This window comes from Archocentrus centrarchus, chromosome 10 (assembly GCF_007364275.1).
Source record: "Archocentrus centrarchus isolate MPI-CPG fArcCen1 chromosome 10, fArcCen1, whole genome shotgun sequence".
NCBI classification, from domain to species: Eukaryota; Metazoa; Chordata; class Actinopteri; order Cichliformes; family Cichlidae; genus Archocentrus; species Archocentrus centrarchus.
Genome location: NC_044355.1, coordinates 17,696,679 through 17,715,893, shown reverse-complemented (window position 1 = coordinate 17,715,893; position 19,215 = coordinate 17,696,679). Strand labels below are relative to the sequence as shown.

Genomic DNA, 19,215 nt, shown 5'->3' with positions numbered 1-19,215 from the left:
CTGTATATTCGTGTACGTATACGTGCACGGCCACACATGGACATTATTCAACGATTCGTCGGGGCGAACTGGGTAAATCAAGGCCATTGCCCTGACCAACACGCAGGTGGTTCTCAGGTAAAGCGTGACGTCAGGATGATACTTTTGAACTCCTTGCCAGTAAATCTATAAAGGTGTGTAGTCTTACTGCACAGGTAGCCTGAACCTTAGACTGAAATGAAAACAGAGTCTGCTGAAGATAAACAGGGGGGGCTAACATGCGCTTGGAGGTTTGATTTTTCCAGGTCTTCCAGAGAGTCCCCCTACCTGTCGAACGAGGATACCGGGATGTACCCCAGCTCTCCGGCGATCAGACAAACGGCTCAGACACTGTCACTGAACAGTCAGTACATTCCGCCTCCGTATGACTTCACTAGTTACCACCATCACCTCACGGGAGTCGGTGATTTCTCGGCGAGTACCTGGAACCCCCTTTATACTCCCCGGGAGGAGTACCCGTACAGCTTCCAGGGGTCAAGCCCCAACACCGCTCAAGTCAGCTTCCCCTGCCCGGAGCTGAGCAGCGCTCCCTCCGCCGCTGGAGGGGGATCGCTCACCCCGTACAACTTCATCTCTGGACAGGACCCCCTCAGCCCCAGGAAAAGATCTCATGAGCCAGTTAAACAGACAACTTCAGGTGGGAATTTACTTAATCATTAGCTGGCCGCGGGCTTTGTGGTCAGAATGTGGGCTGATTCTGTCATGCATAATTTCATAAACGAATGAAACAATTCTATGCAACATCTGCAACATTTTTAGCTCAGTGGTTTATTGTTTCATGCTTGCAAATAACTGTTTTCTGAGACACACAGTACTTCTTTTTCCTTATGACATATTTGAGGTGTCAAATGTTATCTAGTGACACAAACAGGAAAAGCAACATCTTGATAAGGCACACTACAAGCAAACCTGCTCTCACATTCAAGTTGTTCACTTGTCTTTGGACAAGCGTGGTACACAGTAAGAAATTAATGCAAAGCTAATAGTGGAGGCCATGAAGTCTCACACCCCGCCCTCTCTGTCCACTGGGTGCGTGTGAGATGGTGACAAACTGAATAGATAACACTGGTGGTGCAGAAGTCCGCCCTCTTACTATTTGTGTGTGTGTGTGTGTGTGTGTGTGTGTGTGTGTGTGTGTGTGGGGGGGGGGGGGGGGGGGGGGGTGCCACGATCAATGCTGTCACTTGATCAAGTTTTCTGATCAATAACTGACTCACAGTTTCTTAAGTGTCCATGTGAACATGTGTGTCAATGAATAGCTGCCTGTGTAAACATCTATGTAGACAGCAGTCACAGTGATAAGGAGAAGCATTGATGCAATGCAGGGGGGACTCTTTGCCTTAGTTATAGTTAACATGATTAATAGAGTTGATGAGGTTTTAAGTGGCGCCTGAACTTGAACGTGGCACCAGACTGTTTGGCCACGGCACACACATTATGTGACTCACTGACATATTAATTCCTGTTTGTATTTCAGGAAAGATGTAGGACACACACACACACACACACACACACACACACACACACACACACACACACACACACACACACACACACACATACCCAAAGCACAGTCCAATTGATTTATTTATTCATTTTTTACTAAAAAGCAATTTTTTTGTGTGATTCAGGAGGGAAGACTCGCACTAAGGACAAGTACAGGGTGGTGTACACTGACCACCAAAGGATGGAGCTCGAGAAGGAGTTTCAGTTCAACCGCTACATCACGATGAGAAGGAAGTCAGAGCTGTCAATGGCACTGAGCCTCTCTGAGAGGCAGGTGAGTAGATTGGAAATATAGCAAATGAAAGTGCAGTGTCACAGAAACTGTCAGCCTCAGTCTTATCGGTTACTTGGAGCAAGATTGTGTAACCTTGACTCTTCTAGTTGAGAACATGTAAAAACACTTAGTAGCTTCAGCTGAAGCTTTCAGCTGTATCTTGTTTTTCCTGTGAACTCCAACCTCAAAATGAATGACTGTGTTATAAAGACAATCTAAACCCACAGCAGAAAAACCCCATGATGCAATGAGAAAGAACTTTTGTTCCTTTTGAAACTAAGTTAGGAAACAGAACGTGGGATTTTTTTCTTTTTTAGTTCAAATCCCCCACAGTTTCACTTTAAGGACTGTAGGTCCAGGTTTATATTCAGTGGATAGCCTCCTTTCGGGGGTGATTGACTACAAATTAAAGATGTTTGTGGTAGGGGTAAAAAATTATGCCCTTTTTTTTTTCTCATGTAAAGTGAGATCGCAGGGAAGGTTGTGCTGCAAAGAGTGAAAATTGGTATTTACATTGTTGATGTTATTATGCATTAGAAAAAAAAACCCTGCAGCTTTAATGCATGCATGAACATGGTGCTGTGTTTTACTTATTGTCACAGCTAAATGGAGGGTTAATACTAATGCAGCTCCTGTGAGCATAATGTTCTCGAACAATTCCCTCTGGAGAAACGAGCTTTAGAGAGAAAAAAAAAAAACTGTAAACCATAATGTTAACATATGTGGCCAAACACATAAGTAGTGTTAATGGTAAAACCCTCAGTGTTGCTGTCGTTATGCTGTTCTTATTGTTTGCACTTTCAGCTTCTTAAAACCACAGCTGAGTGCTGTATTTCCCAGAGCAATTCTGGGAAAGTTGGAGATTACTAAACTTCAGCTGAAGTAGATGAAGCAAGGGAAGGCAAAGTTACCTCATAAAGTGCAGTCACTGCCATTTTCAACTTCCTTTTATGTACATGATAGAAGAACGGAAAATGTCATCATATATAGTTTTGACTAATATTTTTTCAACAACCCGCGATGCTCCTTTTTGATGCCCATATCTCATGCTTGTGTATCAGGTGAAGATCTGGTTTCAGAACAGGCGTGCCAAGGAGAGGAAGATTAACAGGAAGAAGTTGCAGCATTCCCAGCAGGCTTCAACAACCACACCTACCCCACCTGTCCTGGGTGCACCCAGTGACGCCCACAACGCCACCACCAGCCCCAGCAGGAACGTTTTGTCAGATACAATATCAGAGGAGTACTAAGTGAAGTTCATCTGAAGGACTGACACTGTTTCTGGTGTGTAAATAGTGTTTTTAACAGTTGTGTATGTTCACCACAGAATGAATGAAAAGGATTCACATGAAAATCACCTCTCTTTTACAGCGTCACCACCACAACTCTGTTGTTCATTTGTTCCACTTGCTTGTGTTAATCATTGTCAACTTCAAGATAGCGTTTTTACAGTGCATGCTCAAGAATCGTCAGCTGTTGTCTGCTGCATAACTGAAGAAGATTAGTGTCTCTCTTTTTGTCTTTTTCTTGCATTAGCATCCAGCAATAGGAACAATGCAACATCCGGGTGTATAAAAACAGCCCTTCTTCTCATTTTCAAGGCAGTACCAGAGCATTAACATCCCTTTTATGACAACTTGAAGTTACAGGAAATTGGAGGTGGCAAACAGATAATATGAAAGATTATGGTTAGATTGTATTTTTTTTCTCTAGTTTTAAGCTGTGGCATTACAATAATAGCAAAGCTAGACCAACATTTTTAAAAGAGTCCCTGGTATAAGATGTACAGACAGCAGAGTTTAGCCACATCCTGAAAAAAACTGCTGAAGATTGCTCAACCGCATGACTTTTGATTTGCAGTCACTGAGGCACCGGCATTCAGCCATGGCATGAAACTGCATACATGTATACGAAGTTTAAAAAAAGTCAGTTTCTCCAGTTTTTTAGAGCCCACTGTATGTATATGTGAAATGTTAAAGTACTGCACATGCACGAAATATTAACACACGTTGATACGTATCTACTGTCATTTTAAAGAAAGATGTGACAAAAAAAATATGTAAATTAAGTACATGTGCATAAGCTGAGGATCAGCATGCCCCCCCCCCCCCCCCCCCCCAAATAAATGTCTGAACTACCAACTTTGTGCAGTGTGTGCAGTTGTTTAAAGTGTGAGAAATCCACCATTTTCTGATTCAGCGCTTCTGAATTTTACTGTGTTTGTGTTCATGTTTACGCTGACTTTGCTGCTTCAACCAGCTCCTGTACATTACATAACGAGCAGCTCAGCACTGAAAGTTTATTGGTTTAGAGTTTCTTTTCTCTGAATTTGCTCTGAACTTTCACAAGCTGTGGGTCAGTCTGCTTTTCATGCACCACAGTCTTCACTGGGAAAGGCTTCGTGATGAAGAAATATACCATTACCATAAAGTTCTGCATACAGGTGTTCATAACTAATACATTAAATCTATGAAAATAGGGCCTAAGATGACTTCAGTATATGTAATAATACTATACTATACTATAAAAATAATAAATAAAGGGCACGCAAGCTCATAACAAAGCATTTTTCAAAATTAGTTTATGAAACCAGGAAAATAATTTACACAAGATATAACACACCTTACAGACAGAGACAGAGTATAGCTTTGCACTGCACAGGATTATTTGGTTCGTGGTAGTAAATTTGCATTATTTACTACCACAGAGCGTACTGCAGTTGCCAATTAAAGGTCTAGGTTTGTATGTGTGTGTGTGTGTGTGTGTCTGTGTGTGTGTGTGTGCGTGCATGTGTGAATGTGGTTTCTACGTGTGACTATAACTATGGAAAACAAAGTGCTACATACTCTGTCTGACATTAAAAAATATATCAATAAAAATACAAAACAATCTGAACTGTACAATACAAAAAAAATACACAAAATCTTTCAATGTCCTGAATTTGAAATGCAAATTAAAAGATGTTCCTTTTGTTGAAAAAAAATTTTACACCTGAAAGCAATTATGAGTTTAAAAACTGAACTGGCTCCAGTCCTGGTTTTACAGTTTAACAGCTTTGGCAAAGCGAGGCAGCATCACATGAATGTGTCACGACAATTATAAAATCACCAGAGGTTCATGTGGGTTCACGGGGTTAAACTTACAAGAGTTTAATCTCGTGCAGCAGTGCAGTGCAGCAGTTTTGTTTTTTTTTTAATTTTGCTTTTCCTATGTCATACATGCATTAAAAAGTAGAAACAATGCTGGACAAACTGGCACGCTGTAACACACAAAACAGCATTTGCTGACTGATCACATGATCAAAAAATAAATTCTGAGGACACGACAACTATAACGGCTCATAAACACCAATTTTATGGCAGCATGAATCAGCATAATGGCAGTCAACCTTTCACCAATCCACCTTTAACCTCATGAACCATCGAACCAAACATGTCACATCTGTCCTTTATTGAAACACTGGCAACCAAATGTCTACATTTCTCAGGTGGTAAAAATATCACCGGTATTTTGGTGAAAATGTTCAACTGTAATGGACATTTGTTTCTTTATAAAACAGTTTAAAACCACAGCAACATCTAAAAAAGAGGAACTGAAATAAACTGACATGAAGTTACAGTAAACTGAAGAGTGGCAAGCTAATTTAGCAGCACATCATTTCAATAAAAAATATTGTTTATACAAATAAAAGGGTTAGAGAGCATGATACAGAGTTAGAGAGCAGCACGGTGGCGCAGTGGTTAGCACTGCTGCCTCACAGTTAGAATACCATCTGGAAGGCCTGGGTTCGATTCCACCTTGGCCCAGGCCTCTCCCTCTCTCTGTGTGGAGTTTGCATGTTCTCCCCGTGCTTGTGTGGGTTTCCTCCGGGTACTCCGGTTTCCTCCCACATTCCAAAGACATGCACTTACTGGGGTTAGGTTCATTGGCTACTCTAAATTGCCCATAGGTGTGAATGAGCGCGTGAATGTGAGTGTGAAAGGTTGTCTGTCACTCTGTGTTGGCCCTGCAACAGGCTGGCGACCTGTTCAGGGTGTACCCTGCCTCTCGCCCTGTGACAACTGGGATAGGCTCCAGCCCCCCCCGTGACCCTTAACAGGATGTGCGGAAGCGAATGGATGGATGGATGGATGGAGCATGATACTAAACTTCCTGTGAGACAGACTGACACACTCACACCAGGGGTGTTGGTAAATGACCCTATACAGCCTTATTCTGCTCGGGTATGAAAACCTGTTGTTTGTGAAACGTTCACTGTTCACTGAGCTGCATCTGTCTGACACTCAATCAGCAAGAAAACCTTTGAATCCTGAATCTCTGTAATCTTGAATTGAGGAGTTACTGGACTCAACGTGTACATTATCCTATTATTGACTGTGTTTCGCCTTTTATCATTATTTATTTGAACCATTATTTTTATGTAGTTTGGTTTTAACCAAGGCTAAAATAACTTTCCATCCTGAGATTAACTGTTGATTAATACTAAAATATCTATTTCAGCAGGCTTTTGTTCAGTTGACCTTTTTTTTTACTCTAAATTATTTGAATGAATATCAGCAATCCCCCAAACTTGAAAGTTAAAACATAAATATCATTAAAACCATGAACTGTTTGAAGAAACTCTTCTCACAGGTACATATTAAACTCGAAACCACAAACACATAGGAAGTACGATCAGACTAAATATAGAAAACATAACTCGATGCTGTTAAATGATAAACATTTCACATGCAGTAAAAAAGTTTTCTTCCTTCAACCAGCCTTTCTTCCTTCTAGTTTACTGAACAGATTTTAGTGTAGTCACAAATACACTTTAAATAGTAGATTTAAAAGTTTATTATATGATGTCATTTTGTATTTGAAGGCAATTTAGAGACATAATCTAACAGGTATTGAAAAGACTGATGGTCTCATTACACTGGAACAAAACGTATTATTATTTTATATTACAGCCAGTGTCACAATTAAACAACACAACACACACTCCACTGTATTATTGCACTTAGTGTATATTTCACTTCTGTCTTATCCAAATAGTTTGAGCAGGAAAGAAAAGAATGAAAACTAACGACTGAGAAAAAAAGCAGAAGTGCATCATGGAAACAAATCCGCTCACACGTCTGCTTACTGTGAACTTCCTGAGAAACACTTTGTTGTAAATTTATCTTTGGACCGGAGAGCCAACGGACGACAGCCTCCACCCACACAGTGCACCCAACTATTAATAATTCTGTTTTTGCAAATCACACTGTGCCAATAACTTATTTGAGGTATTTTGTCTCTCAAATAATTACTGACATCTGTTTAATAATTACATATTCATTAAACATAACTGAATTTTTTTTATTATTTAAGCTTTATGGCATTAGATTAAAAGTAATCATTTTAAGGATTAAATTAGTCCAAATTGCATTATTAAAATTGTGTTATTAATTCAGTCTATCGGTGTTTCAACAGCAAAATAAAATATGTGAGTAAATTATAGATAATATAAAACTATTATATAAATATAAAACTGAGTGGAAAATGAATAATAATTTTTAGAAGTATTAAACAGCTACAAAACTAACTGTGCCTGTGTAACCTCATATGAAATGATGCATTTATACCCTGTTAAAAAAAAAATACTTCTGAGTTCCGATGGTTTGTGTTTTTCTGGGAAACTGCATTTAATAAAACACATTAATGTATTTTGACATCAGCTCCTCCCTCTAAGGACCGTCTGTGGTGCAGTCCGTATAACAGTGCTGATACTTAAATCACCTGACTTTCTGCACCTGGGCGTACATACAATCATCTCCTATTGGTTGAGAGTTTCGAGATCGCTTTGAAAACCTGACTTGGCCGTACTCCACCTCCACTTCCGCCTGTGCTGTTTGAGCCACTTGCTTCCCCTGACGATTCATGATTCTGACATCAGCGTAGGTTACATCCTGGTCATCGTCTTCCTCTGCAGAGGAGCAAGAAGGTGGTTAAAACCAAACACTGAATTATGAAAGAAGTTTCACAACAATTTTCACTGTCTGCTGCAAGAACAAATGGTTAGTTTCAGCACAAAGACTGGAGATCATGTAAAATGCTTCATGACTGAGCTTTAGAGTTTATCGTAGATGTGCTCCTTCACCTCCCCTTCTCCTGTCAACACCCGAACTATTCCTGAAGACTACTTAAAAAAATGACAAGAAGGCTGCCTCAGAGTTCAGGCTGTGTTGAAGAGTGAAGGTGGTCACAACAAATATTGACTTTCAAGCTTATTAGAATTGTACATACTCTGTTTTTGCCTTAGGGCATTATTTCCATGTATGTTTGCAGATGTTACAATAAATCACCTATTTCCCCAACAAAATATAAAGACAAGCATGACTCAAGACTTTTGCACAGTGCTGTAATTTTAAAAAATGTGTAATTCTATATATTTATAAAAAGAGCAAAAAATAAATCTGAGTAAAGTGAGTGAGGAAAAAGTAAGTGTACCTTTGTGTTTTGTAGGTTTGCTGCTTTGTTTTTTCCTCTGAGCACAGATCACTGCAACACCCACAACTAAGAAAATTATTAGTGCTGAGAGAACTCCACCAATCAGCGGCAAATAACCTGTTTCAAAAATAAAAGGCATAAAAACAGACGTTTGTGTCAGAAACACATTTTTTCTTATAAAGACAATGAAAGAAGGAGAAAATAACATCAATGGATCTAATGTAGCAGAGTTATTTTTCACTTACTAATGTACCATGGGGTATCACTGCTGATATTAGTGGGTTCAATTGACACTTTGTCAGTCTCCTTACCCCCCGCAGTTTGTGTGGTTGTTGTAGGGTTTGTTGTCGGTTTAACACATAGAGTGTTATTGGCTTCATACACCCACCCAAATATCTGTGTCCCATTGGTTGAGGTGCAGTTAATGAAAATGAAGCCTATGAACAACAAACAGATAATTAACCTAAATATACAAAAGTGCCCCTAATAATCAAAGTGATGATCATCACCTTTTATTTATAATTATCTCACTCACCACAGGTAGATATCCTCTGTCCTTTGGAGACATCACTGACGTTGTTCCTGACTGAGCAGACCAGATGTCCTGAGACGTGCTGTTTCAGAGTGATGTTGTTACCCTCATTGTTTCTAGAAAGGAGCTCAGCATCTGTCAGTGTGCGTCCATCCAGAGTCCAGCTGTACTGAGGACTGTCCCCTCCCTCAGAGGAGCAGGACACCCTCATCTCTCCCTGGGACAGACACTCAGAGACCAGCAGGACAGAGGACACAGGAGCTGAGAGAAACACACACCGATGACTTCTGATATTAAATCTTTATAATTCTTTATAGTCTCTAATTAATAACATGGAAAGTACAAAATATATGTATCTGATATATTATGAGATATATAGATCACCAAAACAATGTTAAAAATATATCTATAAATAGCTTTATTTACCAACAGGGGAAAAATTACCTTGAATAAACAGATGTAGAGTCCGCTCGCCTGTTCTTTGTCCATCTGAATCAAAGGTTTGAAGTGTATATTCATCACTGTCATTCCTGCTCAGGTTATTGATCCTAAATGTTCCATTACTGGGAAAAACAGAGCTATGTTTTATGGTATTAAGAATAACCTTATTATTTCTCACATCTAGTATTCTTAATGAATTCTTTAACAGATCATATTTAGGTATTTCTGCACTGCTGTCTATCAGCTGGATGTCCACACTTCCTCCCAAAGCTCCATAACACTGAGTTCTGTTCTGTCTGCCATCACAGTGAGTTTCCACACCTGAAAATAAAACAGTAAGCAAAAGAAAAAATTCACAATTTTGAGTGTTCAGTTCCCACCAGAAGGACTGTGGCAGCACATGAAAATGTTTACCATGAACAGAAATAATGTTTTTGTTGCTAATGTGTCTGTCTGTCTGTCTCAGTACAAACTATGTAAAGAAGCATTTATGAGTGTGCATGAGCATTATACAACTCTGACCGAAACACAGTTAGGATTTAACTAATAGCTCAGTTTTTATTTAAGTGTTCATATTTTTGTGGAAGAACATTTGAAATGTTTAACCGGCAAATTACAAATACAGAGGATAAAATTAATGTTTGAATTTTATTTAGCTGCTGTAGATTCTGCTGTCCATGTTTTAAATGTAAGTATCACATGTTTTTCTACAAAAAAGAAAAATGCCTGCTGTAAAATAAGACAATTACAACATTGTGATAATTCATTTAATTCTCCCAGAAAGTATAAAATTGTGTTGTTTAAAAAAGAAAAAGACCATAAAATTATAAAATAATTCAAAAGACAGAGTACATTTAAAATTTATACTAAGATAATGTCTATAAACAAAATGAATCTATCAGTGCTTTATATATTATAACAGATGAACATATTATTTAATCAGTTCATCTGTTATACCTGTCTTTACTTCAAGTGCATCTTCATGTTGAAATAATCTCAGAATGTGGTATTAATGTAAAGTTCATGAATTCAAACAATATAATTCACAAACTGTTTTTGTGTTCAACACATCCTGAGCTGAATTTAGCTTTTTTCAAACTGGACCCTGTAGCCACAAAACATCTTACTGACACGTAAAAATGAAGTATTAATGAAGGACAACATGAAAAGCTCACCATGAGAGACTCCAAACAACACCAACAGCAGTCCAACTACAGCTTCCATTGCTCACTGTTCAGCCTCTGTTGATCCACTCAGCAGCTTTCAAAGTTTTCCCCTCAAAAACAACCCAACATGTGCTGCTGTGAACAGACTGCAGTGTGTCCTGTTAGTGATCAGCCTCAGAGGAGAATGTGTGAAAGCCTTGATGTGAGGTTGTACTGAAGTTATAACTATCTTTTCATGTGTTGGGAGGATGAAAGGAAGTGGTATCAGTTTTTCTTCCCTTTTTAGCCTTCAAGAAAAAAAGAGAATTAATGTGTGACTGACTGAGAGGAAGAAAGGAAACATTTCTCATTTATACTAACACATAAAATATTCCAGTGTTAACACAGAAATGATCAATTATAGAAACGCAACACCTGTATGTTTAGGTGACAGAATAACCACAAATACATCGTTGCTTGTAGTTTTCAAATCTTAAACAATGATAACAGAAATTCAGCTTTCTAAACTATTTAAGCCTGCCTAACCAAAGAGGTCACTGTCAACACATGTTCAACAAGAACTGTTTACACACACTGTACACTGGAATTTGTGGACAGTGAAGAGTTCAGCTTTTAAAAACGTACATTATTGAAGTGTGTGTGTGTGTGTGTGTGTGTGTGTGTGTGTGTGTGTGTGTGTGTGGCGGGGGGTGGTGCTGGCGGACAACACAGAAAAACTTGTATATCGAAGTAATGGATTATTTACGCAATGTCACCCTCTAGTGGTAAAGAATTATACAGCTTCAGAATTTATTATTGGTTTGTTACACCTTTGTTGCCTTTATTATTAGGGCCCGAGCACGAACTGTGCGAAGGCCCTATTGTAATTGCTTCGTTTATTATTATTTTTTTTTTTTTTTTTTTTTTTTTTTTTTATTATTATTATTATTATTATTATTATTCAGGCAAATGAATTGGCTTTTTGGGGGCTTTATCATATTCAAAAACTCATGAAACTTTGCACATGCGTCACACCTGGTGAAAATTTAAGTATTTTAATGGGCTCGGGCAAGGGCGCGCCCAAATGGCTCGCTAGCGCCCCCTAAACTGGAGCCCCACCGCTGTGTTTCACGTACATGAATGAAACTTCATACACATGTATATCATGTCCAGGCGCACAAAAAATCCTCTTGGAGCCATGCCCTAAACCCAACAGGAAGTCCGCCATTTTGAATTAATTATGCAAATTTGGCCATTTGCAGCCCTCACACTTTTTCTAATAACTCAGAGGTTTTAGACGTTATCATCTTCATATTTGGTTTGTCTAACCTACACCCCCAGGGGAATCTAAATCTCGAAAATGGTGAGTTTTTGCCAAGGGGGAGGGGTCCTTATGCCCCTTTGAACTTTGATCATTCGCCATGAAATTTTGATTGCCTCTCATTCATACCTACATGATCCAATGTGCATTAAACTTCTCCAGTAGGATGAGGGTGCCCCCCTGAACACATACATATGACAATATTTAATATCAGTCGCAGCGCCACCTAGTGGGAACAGGAAATGTCATATTTTACACTTGGAGGTCCAGCTCCAAGGTGGTTTAGCAGAACCATCTCAAATTTCACCTGGAAAGCCTTAAGAAGTTGGACTTACTGTGTTTTCAAAACTGTGAGTTTTTGACAAAAGGGCGTGACCCTTATGGGACGGCAAAGTTTGATGATTCGCCATGAACACAAAAATGGCTGTAACTCAAAGCCAACTTGCCCAATCTGGCTCAAACTTCAGTGGTGTGATAAGCATGCTGCCCTGAACACACTCATATGCATAAAGTCCATAAACGTTAGAGCGCCGCCTAGTGGCAGCTCGGAATATCTTAAAATAGCATGTTTTTTGAGTAGCCCCGGAGCTACGTTTTATCTACATGTATGAAAATGTACAGGCTCATGTAGCATACTAAGACGTACAAAAAAGTCTCTTGGACCCATACCCCAAACCCTACAGGAAGTCGGCCATCTTCAATTGAAGGTGTCAATTTTTGCGATTTCCACGCCTGCTATTTGAACGAACTCGTCCTAGGGCATTTCACCCACTGACACCAAATTGGCTCCAGATCATCTACACAAGTAGCCCATCAAATATTGTGGAAATCTTTACAAAATATTAAACGGCCTTGTCACACCAGGCCATTACATTTGGCCTTTGTTTTTCTCCCTCACCACCAAAATTGTTTGTGCACTTGTTCGCACATGCTTTGTCTGATCAGGCTGAAAATTTAATCACTCATGTACACACCCAGGCTGAATCCATAACTACAGATTCAAGACTGTAGGCGCAATAGCGCCCCCTACAGAAGCAAATGAAAATTTGTATGACCGTCCACAGAATTAGTTTTGCTCTGAAATACATGAAATATCTTTCACCATTCCTTACAAAATCCTCATCTATTTGATAAGCCTCCTGCCCTGAACACATTGATATGCATAAAGTCCATAAACGTTAGAGCGCCCCCTACTGGCAGCTTTAAATATCATAATATACCATGTTTTTTAGCTAGCCCCTGAGTTACATTTTATCTACAGCTCTGAAATTTTGCACACTCATGTAACATCCTAAGACATACAAAAAAGTCTCTTGGAGCCATACTCCAAACCCTACAGGAAGTCCAGCATCTTCAATTGAAAGTGTCAATTTTTGCCATTTTCAGGCCTGCTATTTGAATGAACTCCTCCTAGGGCATTTCACCCAGTGAGACCAAATTGGCTCCACATCATCTAGACAAACAGCCCATCAAAAAAGTCAATCAGACCCATGCCCTATTTTGCATGCTGGAGCCGTGACCACACCCCCAAATATTCCATTGCGTCTATGCCGAGAGCAAAAGATACCTTTTCCTATAAAAGAATTCAACTTTCTAGAGACCCATCATGATCACAAAACCTCCGAGTGCGGCACGGGTCGACGAGCGCCACAGGTCGACGCGCGCGGAGTGCGAGGGCCCGATATCACCGCTTGCGGTTTTAATTATTATTATTTTTATTAGGGCCCGAGCACGAACTGTGCGAAGGCCCTATTGTAATTGCTTCGTTTATTAGGGCCCGAGCACGAACTGTGCGAAGGCCCTATTGTAATTGCTTCGTTTATTATTATTATTTTTATTATTATTATTATTATTATTATTTTTAGGGCCCGAGCACGAACTGTGCGAAGGCCCTATTGTAATTGCTTCGTTTATTATTATTATTATTTTTTTTATTATTATTCAGGCAAATGAATTGGCTTTTTGGGGGCTTTATCATATTCAAAAACTCATGAAACTTTGCACATGCGTCACACCTGGTGAAAATTTAAGTATTTTAATGGGCTCGGGCAAGGGCGCGCCCAAATGGCTCGCTAGCGCCCCCTAAACTGGAGCCCCACCGCTGTGTTTCACGTACATGAATGAAACTTCATACACATGTATATCATGTCCAGGCGCACAAAAAATCCTCTTGGAGCCATGCCCTAAACCCAACAGGAAGTCCGCCATTTTGAATTAATTATGCAAATTTGGCGATTTGCAGCCCTCACACTTTTTCTAATAACTCAGAGGTTTTAGACGTTATCATCTTCATATTTGGTTTGTCTAACCTACACCCCCAGGGGAATCTAAATCTCGAAAATGGTGAGTTTTTGCCAAGGGGGAGGGGTCCTTATGCCCCTTTGAACTTTGATCATTCGCCATGAAATTTTGATTGCCTCTCATTCATACCTACATGATCCAATGTGCATCAAACTTCTCCAGTAGGATGAGGGTGCCCCCCTGAACACATACATATGACAATATTTAATATCAGTCGCAGCGCCACCTAGTGGGAACAGGAAATGTCATATTTTACACTTGGAGGTCCAGCTCCAAGGTGGTTTAGCAGAACCATCTCAAATTTCACCTGGAAAGCCTTAAGAACTTGGACTTACTGTGTTTTTAAAACTGTGAGTTTTTGACAAAAGGGCGTGACCCTTATGGGACGGCAAAGTTCGATGATTCGCCATGAACACAAAAATGGCTGTAACTCAAAGCCAACTTGCCCAATCTGGCTCAAACTTCAGTGGTGTGATAAGCATGCTGCCCTGAACACATTCATATGCATAAAGTCCATAAACGTTAGAGCGCCGCCTAGTGGCAGCTCGGAATATCTTAAAATAGCAAGTTTTTTGAGTAGCCCCGGAGCTACGTTTTATCTACATGTATGAAAATGTACAGGCTCATGTAACATACTAAGACGTACAAAAAAGTCTCTTGGACCCATACCCCAAACCCTACAGGAAGTCGGCCATCTTCAATTGAAGGTGTCAATTTTTGCGATTTCCACGCCTGCTATTTGAACGAACTCGTCCTAGGGCATTTCACCCACTGACACCAAATTGGCTCCAGATCATCTACACAAGTAGCCCATCAAATATTGTGGAAATCTTTACAAAATATTAAACGGCCTTGTCACACCAGGCCATTACATTTGGCCTTTGTTTTTCTCCCTCACCACCAAAATTGTTTGTGCACTTGTTCGCACATGCTTTGTCTGATCAGGCTGAAAATTTAATCACTCATGTACACACCCAGGCTGAATCCATAACTACACATTCAAGACTGTACGCGCAATAGCGCCCCCTACAGAAGCAAATGAAAATTTGTATGACCGTCCACAGAATTAGTTTTGCTCTGAAATACATGAAATATCTTTCACCATTCCTTACAAAATCCTCATCTATTTGATAAGCCTCCTGCCCTGAACACATTGATATGCATAAAGTCCATAAACGTTAGAGCGCCCCCTACTGGCAGCTTTAAATATCATAATATACCATGTTTTTTAGCTAGCCCCTGAGTTACATTTTATCTACAGCTCTGAAATTTTGCACAGTCATGTAACATCCTAAGACATACAAAAAAGTCTCTTGGAGCCATACTCCAAACCCCACAGGAAGTCCAGCATCTTCAATTGAAAGTGTCAATTTTTGCCATTTTCAGGCCTGCTATTTGAATGAACTCCTCCTAGGGCATTTCACCCAGTGAGACCAAATTGGCTCCACATCATCTAGACAAACAGCCCATCAAAAAAGTCAATCAGACCCATGCCCTATTTTGCATGCTGGAGCCGTGACCACACCCCCAAATATTCCATTGCGTCTATGCCGAGAGCAAAAGATACCTTTTCCTATAAAAGAATTCAACTTTCTAGAGACCCATCACGATCACAAAACCTCCGAGTGCGGCACGGGTCGACGAGCGCCACAGGTCGACGCGCGCGGAGTGCGAGGGCCCGATATCACCGCTTGCGGTTTTAATTATTTTTATTTTTATTATTATTCAGGCAAATGAATTGGCTTTTTGGGGGCTTTATCATATTCAAAAACTCATGAAACTTTGCACATGCGTCACACCTGGTGAAAATTTAAGTATTTTAATGGGCTCGGGCAAGGGCGCGCCCAAATGGCTCGCTAGCGCCCCCTAAACTGGAGCCCCACCGCTGTGTTTCACGTACATGAATGAAACTTCATACACATGTATATCATGTCCAGGCGCACAAAAAATCCTCTTGGAGCCATGCCCTAAACCCAACAGGAAGTCCGCCATTTTGAATTAATTATGCAAATTTGGCGATTTGCAGCCCTCACACTTTTTCTAATAACTCAGAGGTTTTAGACGTTATCATCTTCATATTCGGTTTGTCTAACCTACACCCCCAGGGGAATCTAAATCTCGAAAATGGTGAGTTTTTGCCAAGGGGGAGGGGTCCTTATGCCCCTTTGAACTTTGATCATTCGCCATGAAATTTTGATTGCCTCTCATTCATACCTACATGATCCAATGTGCATCAAACTTCTCCAGTAGGATGAGGGTGCCCCCCTGAACACATACATATGACAATATTTAATATCAGTCGCAGCGCCACCTAGTGGGAACAGGAAATGTCATATTTTACACTTGGAGGTCCAGCTCCAAGGTGGTTTAGCAGAACCATCTCAAATTTCACCTGGAAAGCCTTAAGAACTTGGACTTACTGTGTTTTCAAAACTGTGAGTTTTTGACAAAAGGGCGTGACCCTTATGGGACGGCAAAGTTCGATGATTCGCCATGAACACAAAAATGGCTGTAACTCAAACCCAACTTGCCCAATCTGGCTCAAACTTCAGTGGTGTGATAAGCACCCTGTCCTGAACACACTCATATGCAAAAAGTCCATAAACGGTAGAGCGCCGCCTAGTGGCAGCTCGGAATATCTTAAAATAGCAAGTTTTTTGAGTAGCCCCGGAGCTACGTTTTATCTACATGTATGAAAATGTACAGGCTCATGTAACATCCTAAGACGTACAAAAAAGTCTCTTGGACCCATACCCCAAACCCTACAGGAAGTCGGCCATCTTCAATTGAAGGTGTCAATTTTTGCCATTTCCACGCCTGCTATTTGAACGAACTTGTCCTAGGGCATTTGACCCAGTGAGACCAAATTTGCTCCACATCATCTACACAAGTAGCCCATCAAATATTGTGGAAATCTTTACAAAATATTAAATGGCCTTATCACACCAGGCCATTGAAGTTGGCCTTCGTTTTTCTCCCTCACCACCAAAATTGTTTGTGCACTTGTTCGCACATGCTTTGTCTGATCAGGCTGAAAATGTAATCACTCATGTACACACCCAGGCTGAATCCATAACTACAGATTCAAGACTGTAGGCGCAATAGCGCCCCCTACAGAAGCAAATGAAAATTTGTATGACGTCCACATAATTAGTTTTGCTCTGAAATGCATGAAACTATCTTTCACCATTCCTTACGAAATCCTCATCAATTTGATAAGCCTCCTGCCCTGAACACATTGATATGCATAAAGTCCATAAATGTTACAGCGCCACCTACTGGCAGCTTGAAATATCATAAAATAGCATGTTTTTTAGCTAGTCCCAGAGCTACATTATATCTACAGCTCTGAAATTCTGCACACTCATGTAACATCCTAAGACGTACAAAAAAGTCTCTTGGAGCCATACTGGAAACCCTACAGGAAGTCCAGCATCTTCAATTGAAAGTGTCAATTTTTGTCAATTTTTGCCATTTTCAGGCCTGCTATTTGAATGAACTCCTCCTAGGGCATTTCAGCCAGTGAGACCAAATTGGCTCCAGATCATCTAGACAAACAGCCCATCAAATATTGTGGAAATCTTGACAAAATATTAAACGGTGTTGTCACACCAGGCCATTGAAGTTGGCTTTCATTTTTCTCAATGGCGACCAAAATTGTTTGGGCACGTGTTCGTACATGCTTTGCCCGATCTGCCTGAAAATGTAATCACTCATGTACACAGCCACTCTGAACCCATAACTATGGATTCAAGGCTATACGTAGCTGCAAGAGCGCCCCCTACAGAAGCAAATGAAATTTTGTATAGCATCCACAAACTTAGTTTCTCGGAAATGTATGAAAATGTGTTTCAACATTCTTGACATCATCCTGATCAAAACAGTCTATCAGACCCATGCCCTATTTTGCATGCTGGAGCCGTGACCCCACCCCCAAATATTCCATTGCGTCTATGCCGAGAGCAAAAGATATCTTTTCCTATAAAAGAATTCAACTTTCTACAGACCTTCTGTACACCATCACGATCACAAGACCTCCGAGTGCGGCACGGGTCGACGAGCGCCACGGGTCGACGCGCAGGGAGTGCGAGGGCCCGATATCACCGCTTGCGGTTTTAATTATTATTTTTTTTTTTTTTTTTTTTTTTTTTATTATTAGGGCCCGAGCACGAACTGTGCGAAGGCCCTATTGTAATTGCTTCGTTTATTATTATTATTTTTTTTTTTTTTTTTTTTATTATTATTATTATTATTCAGGCAAATGAATTGGCTTTTTGGGGGCTTTATCATATTCAAAAACTCATGAAACTTTGCACATGCGTCACACCTGGTGAAAATTTAAGTATTTTAATGGGCTCGGGCAAGGGCGCGCCCAAATGGCTCGCTAGCGCCCCCTAAACTGGAGCCCCACCGCTGTGTTTCACGTACATGAATGAAACTTCATACACATGTATATCATGTCCAGGCGCACAAAAAATCCTCTTGGAGCCATGCCCTAAACCCAACAGGAAGTCCGCCATTTTGAATTAATTATGCAAATTTGGCGATTTGCAGCCCTCACACTTTTTCTAATAACTCAGAGGTTTTAGACGTTATCATCTTCATATTTGGTTTGTCTAACCTACACCCCCAGGGGAATCTAAATCTCGAAAATGGTGAGTTTTTGCCAAGGGGGAGGGGTCCTTATGCCCCTTTGAACTTTGATCATTCGCCATGAAAATTTGATTGCCTCTCATTCATACCTACATGATCCAATGTGCATCAAACTTCTCCAGTAGGATGAGGGTGCCCCCCTGAACACATACATATGACAATATTTAATATCAGTCGCAGCGCCACCTAGTGGGAACAGGAAATGTCATATTTTACACTTGGAGGTCCAGCTCCAAGGTGGTTTAGCAGAACCATCTCAAATTTCACCTGGAAAGCCTTAAGAAGTTGGACTTACTGTGTTTTCAAAACTGTGACTTTTTGACAAAAGGGCGTGACCCTTATGGGACGGCAAAGTTCGATGATTCGCCATGAACACAAAAATGGCTGTAACTCAAAGCCAACTTGCCCAATCTGGCTCAAACTTCAGTGGTATGATAAGCATGCTGCCCTGAACACACTCATATGCATAAAGTCCATAAACGTTAGAGCGCCGCCTAGTGGCAGCTCGGAATATCTTAAAATAGCATGT

At 40.3% G+C, this 19,215-nt stretch overlaps 2 protein-coding genes across 3 annotated transcripts; one reads left to right on the top strand and one right to left on the bottom strand.

Annotated features, from left to right (window-relative positions):
- The first annotated feature begins 216 nt into the window (after positions 1-216).
- Positions 217-3,221, top strand: cdx1a (caudal type homeobox 1a). The gene is made up of 3 exons (XM_030740252.1): positions 217-676; positions 1,671-1,819; positions 2,881-3,221. The coding sequence occupies exons 1-3, from the start codon at positions 217-219 to the stop codon at positions 3,067-3,069; spliced, it is 798 nt and encodes a 265-aa protein (XP_030596112.1). The 3' UTR covers positions 3,070-3,221.
- A 2,641-nt stretch (positions 3,222-5,862) lies between these two features.
- LOC115787364 (T-cell surface antigen CD2) lies at positions 5,863-10,650 on the bottom strand. Of its 2 annotated transcripts, none has more exons than XM_030740042.1 (6): positions 10,442-10,650; positions 9,270-9,587; positions 8,829-9,086; positions 8,539-8,730; positions 8,294-8,410; positions 5,863-7,769 (listed from the first exon to the last, which is right to left on the bottom strand). In XM_030740042.1, exons 1-6 carry the CDS (start codon positions 10,488-10,490, stop codon positions 7,579-7,581), a joined length of 1,125 nt encoding a protein of 374 aa, XP_030595902.1. In that variant the 5' UTR covers positions 10,491-10,650; the 3' UTR covers positions 5,863-7,578. The 2 variants fall into 2 exon arrangements, with proteins under 2 accessions (XP_030595902.1, XP_030595903.1); XM_030740043.1 differs by having other exon boundaries at positions 8,605-8,730.
- Between the last annotated feature and the right edge of the window lie 8,565 nt (positions 10,651-19,215).